Source organism: Raphanus sativus, chromosome 9 (genome assembly GCF_000801105.2).
Source record: "Raphanus sativus cultivar WK10039 chromosome 9, ASM80110v3, whole genome shotgun sequence".
Taxonomy (NCBI): domain Eukaryota; kingdom Viridiplantae; phylum Streptophyta; class Magnoliopsida; order Brassicales; family Brassicaceae; genus Raphanus; species Raphanus sativus.
The window spans coordinates 21,233,064-21,250,733 of record NC_079519.1 but is presented as its reverse complement, the minus strand read 5'-3'; the positions used below and the strand labels follow the sequence as shown (position 1 = coordinate 21,250,733).

Sequence of the window (17,670 nt, the reverse complement as noted above, 5' to 3'; positions counted from 1 at the left end):
ATTACTTGCTCGTAGAAATCTAATCGTAGCCTAATTACCCCCAAAAAACATTTAAAAGAAGTTGAGTTGATTTTGGAAGTACCTCGAACAACTTTGTTAGTGCATTCAATATAACCATATTTGGTTAGAAAAATATAGTAATAATAATAAAAAAGTTTCGCTACATATCCAAATTTATAGATAGTAGCTACTTTTTATTTGTAAATTGCCCCTATTAATTTTAGTAGATTGGTGATAAAATATAGTAGTAATTACACCTTCTATATTTCCTTGAGTAAATATACAAAAAGAGAATGTCCTTTTTCAAAATATATATATATATATATATATACAAAAAAGCTAAAGAAAAAACAATTGTTCAAGATTTTATGGTTGATTATAACCATCATCTAGTTGGACTATAAAAAGCCATGAAGAGTAACTTCATTTCATCATTAATAACCATTTAAGTCTTTAAAAAGAAAAACCATTTACGTGAAGAATGAAGACCATTTCCCTTAAGTTTTTGTTATTGGCTTGTCTTGTTGTCGTCATTTTTCGTAAGTATGCGTGCATATAATTTTCAAACAAACAAAAAAAATGTATATTTTAACCAATATACATAAATCCAGCCTAGAGAGAAAAAAAAATTTGTTTTAAATCAGTTTTAGATTTTTTATCTTTTAAAAAAATAGTATATTTATTTTTAATATCTTTTCATTACATTTTCATGTGTTGAAGGTCAGAATCTTGCAGTGGAGAATTTTTGCAAGAACAACAATGACTGCAAAAAGTTATGTGGAGGCTATTGCAATATTCGTGGAAGTTGCGTGTGTTCTAATTTATACAATATAAATGCAATTAACATTGCTTCTACCAATAATCCTTGTATCCCAGAACATCCCGGTTGTCATGGAGGTCCTCCACCAAAACAATTAAAAGTGTAATGATAAAAATTATGATATATGTTTGATATAAGTTATTTGCTGAATAAAATATAATTTCATTTAAGAATTTTGTTGTTCATTCATGTTTTTGATTATTTATTTATATTAAAATATAAGATCACATAATTTTAAACATATAAGTTAACATTTTAGAGGTCATATAAAATTTTCCAAAATACTACTTTTTTATAAAATTATATATATATATATAGAAGAAAATGCCCAAAAACAAAAAATTCAATTGTATACTTAAAAAGAAACTTAATTAGTGAGCTAAATAATTGTTAAAAAAACATATATCCTATTATAGTCAACATGCTTATTATACTCTATGTTAACTGGTACCTACCTAGTGTTGGAACTCATTTTTTGACGAAATGGTTTAAGACCATTTTCCGGTATGTTTCGGGACAAAGACGTTCGTCGGAATAACCGAATGTTTGACACTATGATGTAGTGTACTCGTATGTCAAAATCAGAGTTGGTTTTGAATGAGAAATAGAAGTCCAAAATGAGTTTGGCTAAATATTAAAAATTAGCAAATGTCATATATTGGATATTTGGGTTTGAATTTGTTAGTTGGATATTATGTCAATTACTTATTCATGACTATCTTTATGTTTATATAAACATAAAATGCAAACCCAAATTAAAAGAAATATTATTTATGTTTGATTTGGTCAAATATATAATATATTTCTTATTGCTAAGTCATTAAAAATAGAGTCAAAGGAATTAAAATTTCTTAATGACAAAATTGATTTTTTGAATTTAAAACTCAATTACTCTCTTGTATGTTATGGTTTCTCAAAAGCATAATGTGATGTTTATATTTTCTATATAAAGGCTTGTGAGCCATTTAAAAAAATACAGAGAGACACACTTGAAAACCAACAACAAGTACAATTCCTCCACCTGCAATAGTGATGTTTTTATTTTATTTTATTTTGTGTCTGAGAGTACAATACAAAACTAGTTTTGCTAGGCTTCTGATAGAGTGACGCAAATTCAGAAGATTGTTTGCAGTTGTATCATGTGACTCATTACGTTATCGAACCGTCGCACTACGGGACGTATTTTGAGTTAAGGAAATAGATAATATCTCATCTCTACAGTTGTATCATCTTTTTCTTAATCTTTGGAATAATTTTATCAATTTATTTTTTACAATATTCAGTTATCCGTAATTTATAAAATACGGTTCTATCAGTCTTAACTCAAAATATCCGTTTATTGCTTTGCACTAACCGGACTGATTATTGTAAAAAGAATTTTTTGTAAGAACAGGTTGATCTTTGGAAAAAGATGCCGGAATCAGATCTATAGGATCATTTAAAAATAATCATTCTTCAATCCTAATTCTTTAAGTTTTTGTTTGTGTGTTTTCTACTAACAAAACTGATTATTTGTGAAGTGTTTTGTTATGAAAACAGAAATTAAAGAATTCAAGGGTAATGGAAAACAAATTCTTCTGATTTCTTGAAACAAATTTCAGATTATTTGAGATTTTGTGTGTCTAGATTCATTAAAGTTAAAATAATTGATATTTTTTTGGACTAATGAATTGTATATTTTATGGTTTATAAGAACAGGTTTCATCTTTCGATGGTGACAATGAAAACCATCTTCCCAACGTCATTGGTAACGTTTTTGGATGGTTTGGCTACTCTTACTCTTAGTTTTCAAAATAATTAATTGATGGATCGAGTGGTTACAATAATTTTGTATTAAATATTCTAGTTCATAAATGGGTTTAGAATAAAACGTTTTTAGTCATAGTGCATGCTAATGCTTTGATTTGGTTAATGGTGATGGTTTACTTTAATTATCAAGAATGTGATTAATATTTGGGTTTGAATTTGTTAATTGGATATTATGTCCAAGGTCTTAAAATTTCTTAATGACAAAATTGATTTTTTGACTTTAAAATTCCATTACTCTCTTGTATGTTATGGTTTCTCAAAAGCATAATGTGATGTTTATATTTTCTATATAAAGGTGTGTGAGCCATTTAGAAAAATACAGAGAGACATACTTGAAAACCAACAACAAGTACAATTCTTCCATGTGCAATAATGATGTTTTTATTTTATTTTATTTTGTGTCTAAGAGTACAACACAAAACTAGTTTCGCTAGGTTTCTATAGAGTGACACAAATTCAGAAGATTGTTTGCAGTTGTATCATGTGACTCATTACGTTATCGAACCGTCGCACTACGGGACGTATTTTGAGTTAAGGAAATAGATAATATCTCATCTCTACAGTTGTATCATCTTTTTCTTAATCTTTGGAATAATTTTATCAATTTATTTTTTACAATATTCAGTTATCCGTAGTTTATAAAATACAGTTCTATCACCTAGTTCCTAGCAAACTAGTCATATACAATCACTGTTACCATTAACATGACATTTGATTACTCTTACAGTCTTACCAAACGAATACAGAATAATGTATAACTGAAAACCATGAACAATTCAAACATGAATTCTATATGTGTTCTCTGCAAGCAACAAGTTGAAACAACGAATCATTTGTTTTAACTATGTTCATACTCGAACCAGATTTGGCAGAGTCTGATGAGAGGTATACTCCGGTAGATACACAGAAGATTATGAGGAAATAGTTGCACTTCTCATGGATTCTAGACAGGAAATCATACGGAATTTTTTGCTAAGATATACTTTTCAAGCAGGTGTCTATGTGATCTGGAGGGAAACAAATAGACGCAGACATGGTGAAAAAGATTATACTCTACTAATTAAAACCATTGATAAAAATGTAAAAAACAGACTTTCTACTATTAGGAGGGAAGGAGATCATATGATGGATGAAGGGCTAGGCATATGGTTTGGAGCGAGAAGATGATTCTTTAAAATAGTAGAATAGTCAATTGATATGCATTTCAATCTCAAGGTTATATCGGACGTACAAAAGTTTTGGATAAATAAAAATTTTAACAATTATTCAAAAAAAAACCATGAATAATCCCAAAACGCATAATGAAGATATTGTTTCACAAATTAAGAAATCTATACCAAAAGTCTTTCCTCCAAAAGCCATTTATGCTGCGTATAAGTAGCTTACAGAGACGCCAACATTTTCTTGATTATAATAACAGTTATGCAACTCTGATCCATAATGCATATAGAAAGACCCAAAAATAAAAGGAACAGACAATCTAGAAATTTTTAGAATTTCTGAAGAACGACAGAGTTGGCTAAACCAGCTTGTTGAATGGTCTGAGCGAGATCAGCCAAAGGCGTAGGTGGGAACCCCATTGTCTGAAGCTGGTAATTAACCGGAGCTCCAGGTCTAGAGGAGTCAATGAAAGCGCGAATATCATGGACCGTGTGATGGTGATTGAACTTACCCACAAGCCGGGTCCCATCCGTTAGTCTAATCTGGATCGATGTGGTCGGAGCGGTTTCATCTATCACAAGACACGGAGATGGTGGTGCTGCTGCTGCGACCCCGGTTTGTACAGGAACGGGTGCGGAATCAGGAGCCACCACCGATGAGGTACCACCAAGAGTCCTTCCAACACCCTGAAATGAAACCTTAGGCTTCTCTCTTTCCTACAAATGAGATGAAACAAGCACTACAACAGATATGGGTATTGATAGCATATTATAATAGCACATTTTTCGTAACTGCTATGAAAAGGTTGTTGGAAGTCTGGGTAATAATATTATAGCATTAAAATTATGCTATACCCATAAATCAGTAAAAGATAATTAAAAACTCACTAATCCGACACATTTTTACAATTAGCGCCAACACTTAGAATAAAAAAATGGTTTTCGCGGCCAAATTAGCCAAATCAATAGTTTTAATAGCATTAAAAAAAAAACAAAACCTTCTACTCTCTCTCTTTCTCCTTCTTCGCGTTCTTCGTTCTCCTCTCTCTCTCTTTCTCTTCGCTCACCACCAATCTCAAGAAGCTCACCTCCGATTCAGCCCTCATCTCCTCCGATTCATCCCTAATCTACTCCGATTCGGCCCTCATCTCCTCCGATTCGGCCCTCATCTCCTCCGATTCAGCCCAACTCACCGTGATTCATCCCTCCTCGAGTTCTCCGCCGCTTTCAATCCGATTTTCAAAACTGAAAGTGAGTTCTTCCATCGATAGATTCAAGTCTATTGATTAGGTTGTTTTTGGCTCTGCTCATTGTTGTCATTAGTTAGGTTTTCGATTTTCTCTATCACTCTCCCAAGGGTTCATCGTCGTTTTTATCATCGATTAGGTGCATATAGATGTAGATTATAGACATCGTTTTTTATTTATAGATTAGATGCATATAGATGTAGATTTTATATGCATCTTGTGATATATTGACATCGTTTGTTGTTTGAGAGTTGTCCTAAAATCACAGATTTTATTTAGACACATCTATATACTTCTCATTTTGTAATACTTTGTTCATGCTTGTATAGAATGAGTTCGTTGTTTGCGGTAACCACATTGAATATTAATTTGTTTTAATTGCTGCTTGAACCATGTACGCTTGTTTGAACTGTCGCAACGGTCCCAACTAGGTTGTAGCAAACAATGTTGGACAAGTCATGGGTCCATTTATGCAGGTATGTACATTTGTTTAACTGTTCCGTTTATGCATTTCAACACTTACTGTCTTAACTGATTTTTTTTTTGGTTTGATTTACATGTACTTAAGAGTTGATTCTGCGTATGAGAGAGGTGCTAGGGGTTTTGTCAATGCTGTTAGTGATAAGTTAGAAGTTAATGGGAAGATTGTATGTCCATGCGCCCGATGCCGCAATCTAGATCGTCATACAAGTGACGAGGTTGTCTCTCATTTGGTTATAAATGGAATGGATGACGCCTACAAGGGACGCCCGGATTGGTTTCACCATGGGGAAGATAACTCTGTTGCTGTAGTGGAAGCTAGAGATAGATTGTGGAATGGTGAGATCCTTAGTTTATACGAAGCAGCAAAATGTTTAGATGAAGATTTAGTTATTAGGGGGGCACAGTCAGGTGAGTCAGTTGAGGGTGAGGACATGAAAGAAGATGAGTTTTTAGCAAAACTTGCAGAGGCTGAAACCCCCTTGTATCCAACGTGTGCGAGTCATAGCAAGCTATCAGCTGTAGTTTCATTGTTTAGGATTAAGTCTCAGAATGGGTGGTCAGACAAGAGCTTTGATGACTTACTCCAAACGTTGCCAAACATGTTACCTGAAGACAATGTGCTGCACACATCAACTTATGATGTCAAGAAGTTTTTGAAATCTTTTGATATGGGATATCAAAAGATTCATGCTTGTGTGAACGACTGCTGCTTATTTAGAAAGAAGCTGCAGAAGGCTGAGAGTTGCCCAAAATGCAAGTCGTCTAGATGGAAGACCAACATGCACACTGGTGAATTCAAGAAGGGTGTTCCACAGAAGGTTTTGAGATATTTTCCAGTAATACCTCGTCTGAAAAGGATGTTCAGATCGGAGAAAGTTGCAATGGATTTACGATGGCATTTCAGTAACAAGAGCACAGATGGGAAACTGCGCCATCCAGTAGACTCTGTTACTTGGAAGTCAATGAATGACAAGTATCCCTCGTTCGCAGCAGAGGAGAGGAACTTGCGACTTGGGCTTTCAACTGATGGGTTTAATCCCTTTAGTATGAAGAACACCCGATACAGTTGTTGGCCTGTGTTACTGGTTAATTACAACATGGCTCCTGACCTATGTATGAAGGAGGAGAACATCATGCTCAGTCTGCTGATTCCAGGACCGCATCAACCGGGTAATAGTATAGATGTATACCTAGAACCTCTTATAGAAGATTTAAAACAGTTGTGGTGCATAGGGGAGTTAACTTACGATGCAGTTAGTAAGTCAACCTTTACGCTTAGGGCAATGCTTCTCTGGACTATTAGTGATTTCCCAGCTTATGGGAATCTTGCTGGTTGTAAAGTGAAGGGTAGAATGGGTTGTCCTATTTGCGGGAAGCACACAGATAGTTTGTGGCTGAGTCATGGCAGAAAATTTGTATTTATGGGCCACCGGAAATGTTTGCCTCCCTTACATAGTTTCAGAGGAAAGAAGACTTGGTTTGATGGGAAAACTGAACATGGGACTAAGGGAAGGATACTCACGGGTAGGAATGTCTCATTTGTGCTGAGAAATTACAAGAATGATTTTGGTAATAGAAAACAGACTGGGAAAAAGAGAGCTGCTCGAGTTGACATACCATCTGATAACGAGGAAGAAGTAAGTGAATCTGATGAAGATGAAGAACAAGAAGACAAAGACGAAGAGGAATTATCTAGATGGAAGAAACGCTCGATATTTTTCACACTGCCATATTGGGAGGTATGTTAAAACTTCCAATCTTGTAACTGTTTTATTATATATAGTAAGTTCTAAATTATTTCTTTATTTTTTTTTGACATGAGAAGGAGCTCCCTGTGCGCCATAATATAGACGTTATGCATGTGGAGAGGAATGTGGCTGCAAGCTTGATTTCCACATTGTTACATTGTGGCAATTCAAAGGATGGTCTAAAGGCTAGAAAGGATCTTCAAAGTCTTGGTATCAGGAAGGATTTGCATCCAAAAGCTCAGGGTAAAAGGACATTACTCCCAGCAGCTCCTTGGTCTTTGTCAAAGTCAGAGAAACAGATATTCTGTAAGCGGCTCTTTGATTTTAAGGGTCCTGATGGCTATTGTGCTAATATATCTAGTTGTGTATCATTAGAGGAGTGTAAAGTTATGGGACTGAAATCCCATGATTACCACGTCCTAATGCAACAACTGCTGCCAGTAGCAATTAGGGGCTTACTTCCTAAGGGTCCTAGGGTAGCCATTTTCCGCTTATGTGCCTTCTTCAATCTTCTTTGCCAACGAGTGATTGATATGGAACAACTCCAGCAAATGGAAAATGAAATCGTGGAGACTCTATGCATTTTTGAAAGATTTTGGCCACCTAGTTTCTTCGACATTATGGTCCACTTGTGTGTGCATCTAGGAAGAGAGGCTCGGCTTGGTGGCCCTGTCCATTTCCGATGGATGTATCCATTTGAAAGGTATGCTTCCTTGTTAAATAATTTTTTTCTTCCATATGGACTTATTATTAACATTTGATGTTCATTTAAAACAGGTACATGAAAGTATTGAAAGACTATGTAAGAAACACAGCAAGACCAGAGGGGTGTATAGCTGAGTCTTATCTTGCAGATGAGTGCATGAAGTTCTGCTCGGCTTTCTTGAAAACGACCACAAATGTAGAAGAAAAACAGGACAGAAACACTGAGTATGAGAGCCACTCCATCCTTGAAGGTCGTCCTATATCAGCTGCCCGCTCTTTCACTCTAACTGATATGGATAAGAAAATAGCTCATCTAGCTGTAATACAGAACACGGCTATGGTGGATCCATATGTTGAGTAAGTTTCTCTCAGTACTTAGTTTATTATTCAGTCATATGCGTAGTACTTGGAAGTATTGATGTAATCTGTGGTTTTTTTTTTCATTTGCAAGTGCTCATTTACAATATCTACAAGACTCAAATAGTAGATGTGGTAGGGATGCAACTTATTTATGGCGTATGCACACTGAAAATTTCCCAGCGTGGATAAAGCAACAGGCATGTTCTACTGTATTAGTTTTTAGTGGAATTTATAACCATGTAGTCTACCTGACATTTTTTAATTATTTTTTAGATACCTATTGATGAAGAAAATGTGGAAGAGACACTGAAGTGGCTGGCTTATGGTCCTCGGCTTATAGCCAGATCTTATACAGGCTACATTGTGAATGGCCTACGGTTTCATACAACGTCTGTGCATAGGCTAAGTCAGAATAGTGGGGTTTACTATGAGGCAACAGCAATGTGTAGATCTAGTGCAAGAGACACAGCGCAGGTTGTAGATGTTGTATCCTACTATGGGAGAGTAGTTGATATTATATTACTAGATTACAATGCGTTCTACGTCCCAATATTCAGGTGTGAGTGGGCAGTTAAAGGAAACGGTGTGAAGGTAGAGGATGGCTTTACGCTGGTTAATTTTAATCACAGCCACGTATCCTTTGCAAAGGATCCATTTATTTTAGCTTCTCAAGCGAGACAGATATTTTACTCTAGGGAGAATGATGAATCGAGTTGGTATGTAGTAATGAAGGGTCCTTGTAGAAAATACAGTGATGAGAAAGTAGAAGCTGGACAAGTAGATGTAGGACCTTTGCCATCGGATATGGATATGAGTATAGAAGACATATCAGATGAGGCTGAGAATGTCAGAGATGATTGTGAAGGAATATACGTTTGATTTAGTTGATTAGCTAATCTGTGTTTTGCATGACATTTTTGGTTGATTACTTATTATTGAATTTATTTTTTAATTTTTTAGCTATTTTTGATTCTTGTTTGCGGTTGCTGTTTCCCTTGAGTTTGTTTGTAGGATTAGCTAATCTGTCTTACTTTGAGTTAATTGTTGAGTTTCCCTTGAGTTTGTTTGTAGGATTGCCATGGTTAAAGGGAGAAAGACAACAAAGAAGAGGAAGAACACTCTACCAAATGTTGCGCCTGAATTTGTGGGCACCATATACCCTGAGGGGACGCAGCATGAGACAAGGATTGAGGAAACACTGCCTCAAGACAAACAGCCTGAAGTCACACAGCAGGAAGACACACCGATGACTCAGGACACACAGCAGGAAGACACACATCAGGAAGACACACATCAGGAAACCCAGCCTGGAGAAAAAGAACCCGAGAAAGATTCCCAAGGTGCTAAGGGTCGTGATGATGATACTGATATGGTTCAGCCCCAGCCTAAGAAACACAGAGGACCAACGAAGATGAAAGATATTGCTAGAGATCCTAATGCACGCATAAGAGTTGATTTCACAGAGCTTGGAGAACCCTGTGGAGAAGGATCAGTTAAGCTGTCTTCTTACTTAGGTCCCTTGGTAAGGGAACATGTTCCTGTGGTCATAGATGATTGGAGAAAAATTGGTGAGGACCGGAAGACTGTTCTATGGAAATCTGTTAAGGTAATTGTATTCATTAACATTGTAATTTTTTTTGGTCTTAGTACTCTAACCTTTTCTTGTGATTGTAGCTACGGTTTGAACTGGATGGAGAGTACGAGAAAGCGGCTGTTATGAAACAGATGGGATGCATATGGAGGGCCTCTAAATCACGCTTGGTTAATCAGATTATTAAAGCTGATAACCACGCAGAGCGTTTGAAGTTGCGGCCAGACAATATTCCGCTGTCAGAGTGGAGGAAGTTTGTGAAAGAGAAGACTAGTAAAGAGTTCAAGGTATGAAATTGTACTTAGTTTCATTTTTAGTTTCAGCATTTTAACACTTCTATATAGGCTGTCAGCGATTCATACAAGGAAAGAAGACGTAAGCAGATTCCTCACACATGTAGCCGTAAAGGAATGGTTAGATTGGCAGAAGATTTAGTAAGTATTCTACCTACAAATTGTATGCAAATTTTATTTTTATAAAATTGGTTTTTATAAGAGACACTGAATCATAATGTAGAAAAAAGAGAGCTCGGATCCCGCTGAAGTGACGAGGCTGAATGTCTGGGTCAAGTCAAGAACTAAAAAGGATGGAACAGCAGTAAACACAGATGCTGCTGAAAAAATAGTAAATCGTTGTTTCTTTATTTTATTGGTTTCTGAGTTTTACTTTACAGTTAAACTACTTGAACAGAATTCGAACATTTTCAGGAAAAGGCGAATGAGTTTATTCAGGCTGATGATCATCCAGGATCATCATCATCAAACCCAAAACAAGACACTCTTACTCAGATCTTAGGACCCGACAATCCTGGACGCTTGAGGGCAATGGGTAGAGGAATGAGTGTGAGCAAACTTGCTTTGTTTGAAGTGAAGAGCAAGCATGTGACTGAAATGCAACATACACAAAATAAGTTGCAGAAGCAGGTTCATGAACTACAAGAGGCTCTTGCAAAAATGAATAGTCGAGTAAGTGTGCAAGACTCTCAGTACTTTGGTTATTGATTTTTGCAAAATGGTAACCGAATATTTATGTCAATTGCAGCGTCCAGACTCGGAAGAGGGTGAAAATTCAGCACAAAGAGTAAGTAGTAGTTCAAATATAAATATTCTTGGTGAACTTGAACTGAATGTAACTGATGTGTTGAATAATATTTGTAGAGTGTAAACAAAACCACACCGCAGCCTAAGTGTATTCTATACGATTGGTGTGACAAGGAGTGCAAAGTAGCCGACGGTCGTGTTCTGTCTTCTGATGAAATGGAGTTTGTTAACAATGTACCATTGGGCCCTAATTCAGTTAAGGTTGTAATTGAGACGGCATTTGAAGAAGATGCTTTTCTTTGGAGACCCGCGCCGAAATTTTTCACAATTGGTCAGGCTGTAGGAGAAACTGTTGCGTGGCCTCAGGATTCTGTTCTTGTTCTTGAGGAGGAGTTATCTCCAAATGTAAGGTTTTCTTTCCTCATCTCATTTTCGGGTCTAAGTTTATATTTTGTAAAATATAGTTATGTGTTTTGTATGTTGGATTTATTTGTTTGACAGAGCCCAGAGACAGTAGAAATGAACAAGTGCAAACTTCTACATTGGCTAACAGATGATGAAGAAACAGTTGCTGAAGGTCGTTGGGAGTCTCGTGATCCAAAAGCCTTGGTGGATGGTCTTCCTCTTGGACCAAATGCTGTTAAAGTATTTATAGATGCAGTTACCCTACCTGAGACTTTTCTTTGGCGGCCAACAGAAAAACATTCAAGCCTTCGTGACTGTTTGAAGTCGTTTGTAGCATGGCCTGTGAGCAGGGTTTTATTCGAAAATTTAAACACAGAGTCACCAGCTCCAGCATCACTTCATACGCAGTCAGAAGTACGCACTCCCCCAGCTCCTGCTAAGATTTCAAAACCATTTTCACAAACTCCTTCAAGCTCTCAGAAGGTAAGCCTTAAGTGTATTAGTAGGTTGTGATCATTTAAAGGTGCTAATGCTATTAGACATCATTCTCATATACAGGTTGTGAAAGAGGGTCAGAAGTGCAAACTACTGGACATTACCGGTCAGAAAGTAGTTGTTGCAGAAGGACGCTGGTCTTCGAACAACCCAGAACAGTTAGTGCATTTTGTTCCGTTGGGAAATAATGCAGTTCGTGTGTGGGTTGATGTAGTCAAGGTGAATGATGCCATCGTTTGGAGGCCTACGTCTGCAGTTGAGTGTATGGAGGATGCTATTGGTACCACTATAGCATGGCCTGAAGACAAAGTTATCATCGTTTGAGGTGGAATAATAACTCTATGGTTTTCAACTTTCCTTGCTTTAGATTACTAATGAACATATGCTGCTTGTTGCAAATTAGACTTATGTTCTTTGTTTCGAACTTAATTATGATATTGTGTTTCTATTATGGAGAAATCACATTTTGAGACTTGGAGAAATCACATTATGGAGAAATCACATTTCTATTGAAAAATTTATTCTAGTTCAAAAAGTTAATAGAATTTCACGACATAGCATATAAAATAAGTCATGATACACTAACTTGCTAGCACATAATATAAGCTAACATTCATATATATATAACTCAATAACACTGCTACAACCCATCATCGAATAGCACCGATGAAGTGCTAATACAAAGTAATTGATGACAACAGAAAATAGCTATTTTAAATATATATATAGCAATCATAAAAAGTTATTAAAAATTTTAATATAACACGAATTGATTGCTATTAGTAAGTTTAATACAGCAATAAAGAACAGTTGTTCTACAATTTCCTATAGCACAGAATATGTGTAATAAATAACTGTACCACAGCATAGATGTTGTGCTATGGAAGGCCACTCTACGATAGCGGCTTCCTAAAACGCTATCGTATATAGGTACTCTATTATAGCGTCTTATTTCATAGCATTTGTAAAACCGCTATTAATACTATTTAATAGCGTTATCTGTATGCTATGAAAAGACATATTTGTTGTAGTGAAGACATTACATGTTGTTGGTTGATGATGTATGGATATGAGTATAGAGAGGAGAGAACACTAACTGGACATTTCTCTTCCCTTCGCATCAGATTGACATGTACAGGAGCTCTTCTATCTTCAGGCTCAAGCTCTTTTGGACACTCAGACTTCCGAATACTCTACAGAACAAAAAAACATAAGTCAAACAGAGAAAAGACAAGAAGACATTTTGGTTCAGGTGTAGTACCTCGAGAAAAGAAGCATTGTCTGGATCATCCAACTTCCTCAAAGGACCATCATCAATGGTGAAACCATCAGACCAGAAGATAATGGTGTGAGCCACAGGGTCAGGCTGTTGAGGAGGAGCAGTTGAAACACTCTCTCCACCAGAAAGCAACCTCCCTGTTCCAGTAAAGCTTCTGGAACTCGAAGACGAAGAAGGAGTCTCAAGAGGTCCTTCAACGGCTCCAAGTTGTCTAGCTTGATTGAATATCTCATCAACATCATCTTTCTTCGATGGATCTTGAACCATCATACCACTTGAGATAACACGATTAAACAATTCAGATCCAAACTTGACTTTTTTTTTTTTAACGATCCTACCACTTACATGAATCTCAAGGAAGTGACGACTGACCTTTTCTCGCCGCCGGTGTAGTATTCCTGAGGACCGTCGGAATCGCTGTCGGAGTCCGGATTTGATCTCCGATTGAGATCGGAAAGAGTGCGGATTCCACCGGCTCGACTGCTCGACGGCTTCGCTGGCTTCTTGTCCTTCGATGACATTTTGTGTTTTCTCTCCGATGTGCAAACAGTAAACGAGGAAGAGAGAGATGACGAAGCATTATCAATGTTGTGAAGTAGGCTTGCAGGTTGGGTTACTTCGGTTTACGGTTTAATTCGGTTTGGTTTAGGTGGTTTTGGTTAGAAATATGGGGATGAATCGGTTTAGTCTCAGTTTGGAAAACTGAATTAGCTGATGCCCTGAACTGATAACCGAATTAATTTTGAAATGTGATATCGGTTCAGAACTTATAGCTGAACATTTTTTATTTGGTTTGGAATGTTTTCGGTTCAAAACCACATGTACGAAACTGGCTCTATCAAAACCGGAAGGAACCGAAGCATAGCCTACCGACATTTCTAGATAAGAGAGATCAGATCACATGCATGCTTCTTGGAAGACAGTGATGAATAGTAAAAAAAAATTCAGAATGATTTAAAATTAGATGATAACTAAGAGAAAAAAAAAGAGAATCTCCTGTTAACCCAGTTTCTGTGTGGTCTCAAAAAGGATCACCATCGATTTTAGATATGTAGACAAGTTCTTTCATAATTAATTTACCTGAGAGGATGTTTTTCATGAAATCCGGTTCATATGTGTAACTTACCGAAAGAGTTTGATGTTCTGCTCATATATGTCTTGGCTAATGTACTCTCTCAATATCACAAGCTTGTTAAGACAACAATGTCTTCCACTATCAAGGACCAACATTAAGCTCCCAAGTTTGTTTTGTGACTTGTGAGAGCATCAACAATAATGCTTCTCAACTCTCAAGCCCATCTAATATCACAATCCACAAGAGTGCTTTAAGTAAATAACTTTTACTTGCCATACAAAAATATGGTTACATTGGGAATCATCTGCACCATAAATGCATTATTTTGTTTTAGAATGTATGATTCATTCTGGAGTAAAATGACAAAAGCTTCACCAAAGAAACCATCTCTTCCCAGTAGAAGGTTTCGCCGGCTGCTCATGCGCTTCCTTTTTCCTATTTTCCATTCCTTGCTTCAGTGACTCCAGTCTTTTTCTGTCACATCCATGAAATGAAAAAGAACCTTGGCTTTAAGCTAAGAAGTAGACTCAAATCAAACAGAGTTCACCACATACAGGGAATAAAACAGTCACACATAGAGATGTAAAACAGCAATTCAGAAACGTAAAAGCAGTTTCGGTAATGTTTATGGGTTCAACTAGTCGCATGCAGCATGTTAGTGATAATATGTATAATGAATATTGATATTCTATAAGATAAGGTATCTTTACAGTACTTGGTATCAGTCATACGACCGTGCAAACTCCATCTCCGACGAAATCCTTCGATTCCTTCAGCTCCACTTGCTAGAATCAAGTGCCTGGTTTTAAAAAGAATATTAGTCAACATTTGGATTACTTGTGAAGATTTACATGACTACATGGGGGCACAGATCCAGAAACAAACTCTTCTCATAAAGGTTATCCAAAAAATGAGCTTGATGCTATATCTGAAAATTATCTGTGTCACACTACACAATGTTTAAGAAAGAGTACCTCTCTAGTGATGTGGCTTCAGATTCAAGCTGAGTAATCCTTTCCTTAGCAAGATCAATAGGCATTGAAGATCCTAATTTGTACTCGCTCTCTTGAAGCCTTACTCTCAATACCTTGTCCTAGAGAAAAAAAAAGAGTATAATAAATAAATAAAAACTCAAAGAAATGAATATGAGATATGAGAAAGCTAACTATACATAAATATAATCTGAGCAGAGGGTTGATGTAAGACAACATTACCCTGTTTTCAGCACACTGTCGATACAAGGCAAGCTCATCTTGGCAAAATGGTTCAATATCATTGATTTGCAAGCCTGAAACCCAAGAAAAAACAATCAAAGTCTACTCACTAACAGAAGGAATGCTATATATTATAAATCAAATCGATGTTACACTGACTTTGAACGAGTAAATAGGAGACTTACATAGGAATAGATTCCTCAAAATGCCATCGCACAAATCAACACCTTCGAGGACATGTGAAGCAATTTCAGGAGGGATGACAGGAGATGGAGGACCCATCATTAGGTCGTCACCGACCAGTATGGTCTCCTCCATCATTGGTTGCGAATCAACTGAAAATTAGTAAGCACCAATGTTACAACTTCTCATATACAAAATGGACTTACAATCCAAAAACTCTCGTCATAAGGGGACCTCAAATTCAAGTTTCCAGAATAAGAATACACAAATGATGACGCAGATTGGAGTCTGAACGAGCTATACAAAGAAGTTTCAGAACAAAATTACAACTTAAAGCTAGCAAGGAACACAACTTCAACAATTTGCTGTCTAATTGCACCAATTCGCGAAAATGTAAAATGTCCTTTCTTGAAGCAAAACAAATTCACAATTTTTTCTATTTCTCAAGAATCATAAACTTACCATCCATGGCTGCTGCGTGTCAAAACAATACACAGGCACTGAAGAACAGACCAAACCTGTGAAACCCTGAACAAAAAAAAAAAGATCATACACTCACTTACGCATTTCATCGAACAATTTCAAGGCAATATAAGTGCTTATACCCGTTCGAAAATTAAAGATGGAAAAATCAGAATGCATCTGCTCTCAGAGAAATTTACTTGTAAAACTGAAGAACAAGATCCAGCCGCGACAGTAATCTTTCCTAATGGCAAGGTTTACCTTCGAAGCAGGGCCGGCTCTACCCCATGGCAACATGGGCAATTGCCATGGGTCCATGGGTCTAAATTTTTTTTTAGTGTTATTTTACAAATTAAATAGGTCTATTTTGTTTGTTAGATTATCAATTAGTAGGTAAAATTATAATAAAAGATTTATGATTAGATAGACCTAATTTAAATACAATAAAAACAAAAAAAAATATCTTTCACAATTCTCAAATTTTCATTAACAAAACCTAATTTACACATAAAAATTCATTTCTCAATTTTTTTTTCTGAGTACCACATTTTTTTTGCTTTAATTTAGAGAAATATAATAAATAGAAGTTGATTTTTTTTTTATAAAAAGGTCTTTATTTTCTGTTTCGCCTAAGGCAAAAATTTTTTTTAAGACGGCACTGCTTCGAAGTGCTGATACACTCTTGTCTGGTAAGTGCAGAGAGAGTCTCAGAGACTCTTTTGGTTTGAAGAATGTTTCGGTCAAGGGACGTAAATTTATTTCTTGAGAGCTTTTACGACGTCGTTTCTGCTTAAATCTAGTACTACGGTATCGTTTTAAAATTTACATCTTACTGTAGATACGGTGCCGTTTTGAACTTAATTCTAGTCCTCGATACATTTTAAACTTTTGATACAATAGCTTAAGCCTGCGCACAAAAACCGGACCCAAGGATCCGACCCAAAATCGATCTGAAAATCAAGGTTCCGAACCTAATCAGATCCGGCGTAAATATCCGAATGAATTCTGAATTGCTATATCCGAAAAACCGGTTCTGAACCCGATCTAAACCGAGAACCGAATGAGTATTCAAAATGTCAATTTCTAAAAATATATGTTATAATTATATTTATAAGTATTTTAATACTTTAAAATGTATGCCTGAGTCATGATGTAAGCAAGTAACACAAAGCTTCCCTAACCTCAAACAGTTCCGCCAGGTGTTACAATACGAGATCATTAAAATTGATCAAACATAGAAACCGAAAGCAAATCAGATATGTAATAAAAAGATAGCATCAGAAGTTGACTCTCGGTCTTATGTGGCAAATTATGTAAAAGCTAAGGTACGAATCAGATTCGAGATTGGAATATCTTAACTTGAATGAAAATTCTTCAATCCAAGGCTAAGAACCCTAGAGTCTTACACAAAGCATGAAAAATCTACATAAGAAACAAAGAGCAGGTGGAGACGATACCTGGTAGGAAAAGAGATCGGCGAACGGCGATTCTCTCGTCAAAGATTGTGAAGTGGAAGACGAAGAAGGTACACCTATTGGGCTTAGTTTGCTAGATAAAAGTATTGAATTGAGCCCAGTTTATTATACTGGGCTTA

General features: G+C 36.2%; 3 protein-coding genes across 6 annotated transcripts; 1 reads left to right on the top strand and 2 right to left on the bottom strand.

Annotated features, from left to right (window-relative positions):
• Positions 1 to 3,963: 3,963 nt before the first annotated feature.
• LOC108837942 (plant UBX domain-containing protein 4-like) lies at positions 3,964 to 13,725 on the bottom strand. Its single transcript, XM_056993734.1, has 4 exons — positions 13,515 to 13,725; positions 13,104 to 13,416; positions 12,961 to 13,056; positions 3,964 to 4,506 (listed from the first exon to the last, which is right to left on the bottom strand). Exons 1-4 carry the CDS (start codon positions 13,661 to 13,663, stop codon positions 4,120 to 4,122), a joined length of 945 nt encoding a protein of 314 aa, XP_056849714.1. The 5' UTR covers positions 13,664 to 13,725; the 3' UTR covers positions 3,964 to 4,119.
• Positions 4,565 to 12,335, top strand: LOC108854975 (uncharacterized). Its single transcript, XM_018628654.2, has 13 exons — positions 4,565 to 5,512; positions 5,605 to 7,258; positions 7,345 to 7,970; positions 8,045 to 8,329; positions 9,404 to 9,938; positions 10,007 to 10,210; positions 10,268 to 10,357; positions 10,440 to 10,547; positions 10,631 to 10,888; positions 10,965 to 11,003; positions 11,081 to 11,368; positions 11,465 to 11,851; positions 11,927 to 12,335. The coding sequence occupies exons 1-13, from the start codon at positions 5,481 to 5,483 to the stop codon at positions 12,185 to 12,187; spliced, it is 4,767 nt and encodes a 1,588-aa protein (XP_018484156.1). The 5' UTR covers positions 4,565 to 5,480; the 3' UTR covers positions 12,188 to 12,335.
• Positions 13,726 to 14,466: 741 nt separating the features above from the next.
• LOC108823838 (uncharacterized) lies at positions 14,467 to 17,670 on the bottom strand. 4 transcript variants are annotated; one of them, XM_056993733.1, is made up of 8 exons: positions 17,534 to 17,621; positions 16,740 to 17,026; positions 16,077 to 16,144; positions 15,617 to 15,766; positions 15,432 to 15,505; positions 15,192 to 15,310; positions 14,933 to 15,016; positions 14,467 to 14,691 (listed from the first exon to the last, which is right to left on the bottom strand). In XM_056993733.1, exons 3-8 carry the CDS (start codon positions 16,081 to 16,083, stop codon positions 14,589 to 14,591), a joined length of 537 nt encoding a protein of 178 aa, XP_056849713.1. In that variant the 5' UTR covers positions 16,084 to 16,144; positions 16,740 to 17,026; positions 17,534 to 17,621; the 3' UTR covers positions 14,467 to 14,588. The 4 variants fall into 4 exon arrangements, with proteins under 4 accessions (XP_056849713.1, XP_018452622.2, XP_018452623.2 ...); XM_018597120.2 differs by lacking the exon at positions 16,740 to 17,026 and having other exon boundaries at positions 16,077 to 16,142; positions 17,534 to 17,670; XM_018597121.2 differs by lacking the exons at positions 16,740 to 17,026; positions 17,534 to 17,621 and adding an exon at positions 16,277 to 16,345 and having other exon boundaries at positions 16,077 to 16,142.

What these genes read in the sequence shown, in the direction of transcription:
- LOC108837942 (XM_056993734.1), bottom strand. Translation starts at nt 13,663, where the DNA reads ATGTCATCGAAGGACAAGAAGCCAGCGAAGCCGTCGAGCAGTCGAGCC. An exon ending in TACACCGGCGGCGAGAAAAG is followed by an intron (nt 13,417 to 13,514) that starts GTCAGTCGTCAC and finishes TGTTATCTCAAG; the next exon opens with TGGTATGATGGTTCAAGATC. An exon ending in TACTACACCTGAACCAAAAT is followed by an intron (nt 13,057 to 13,103) that starts GTCTTCTTGTCT and finishes TTTGTTCTGTAG; the next exon opens with AGTATTCGGAAGTCTGAGTG.
- LOC108823838 (XM_018597120.2), bottom strand. An exon ending in TTTGAGGAATCTATTCCTAT is followed by an intron (nt 15,506 to 15,616) that starts GTAAGTCTCCTA and finishes CTTGGGTTTCAG; the next exon opens with GCTTGCAAATCAATGATATT. An exon ending in GGTCGTATGACTGATACCAA is followed by an intron (nt 14,692 to 14,932) that starts GTACTGTAAAGA and finishes TGGATGTGACAG; the next exon opens with AAAAAGACTGGAGTCACTGA.
- LOC108854975 (XM_018628654.2), top strand. Translation starts at nt 5,481, where the DNA reads ATGTTGGACAAGTCATGGGTCCATTTATGCAG. An exon ending in TGGATGTATCCATTTGAAAG is followed by an intron (nt 7,971 to 8,044) that starts GTATGCTTCCTT and finishes CATTTAAAACAG; the next exon opens with GTACATGAAAGTATTGAAAG. An exon ending in AGGAGGAGTTATCTCCAAAT is followed by an intron (nt 11,369 to 11,464) that starts GTAAGGTTTTCT and finishes TTTGTTTGACAG; the next exon opens with AGCCCAGAGACAGTAGAAAT.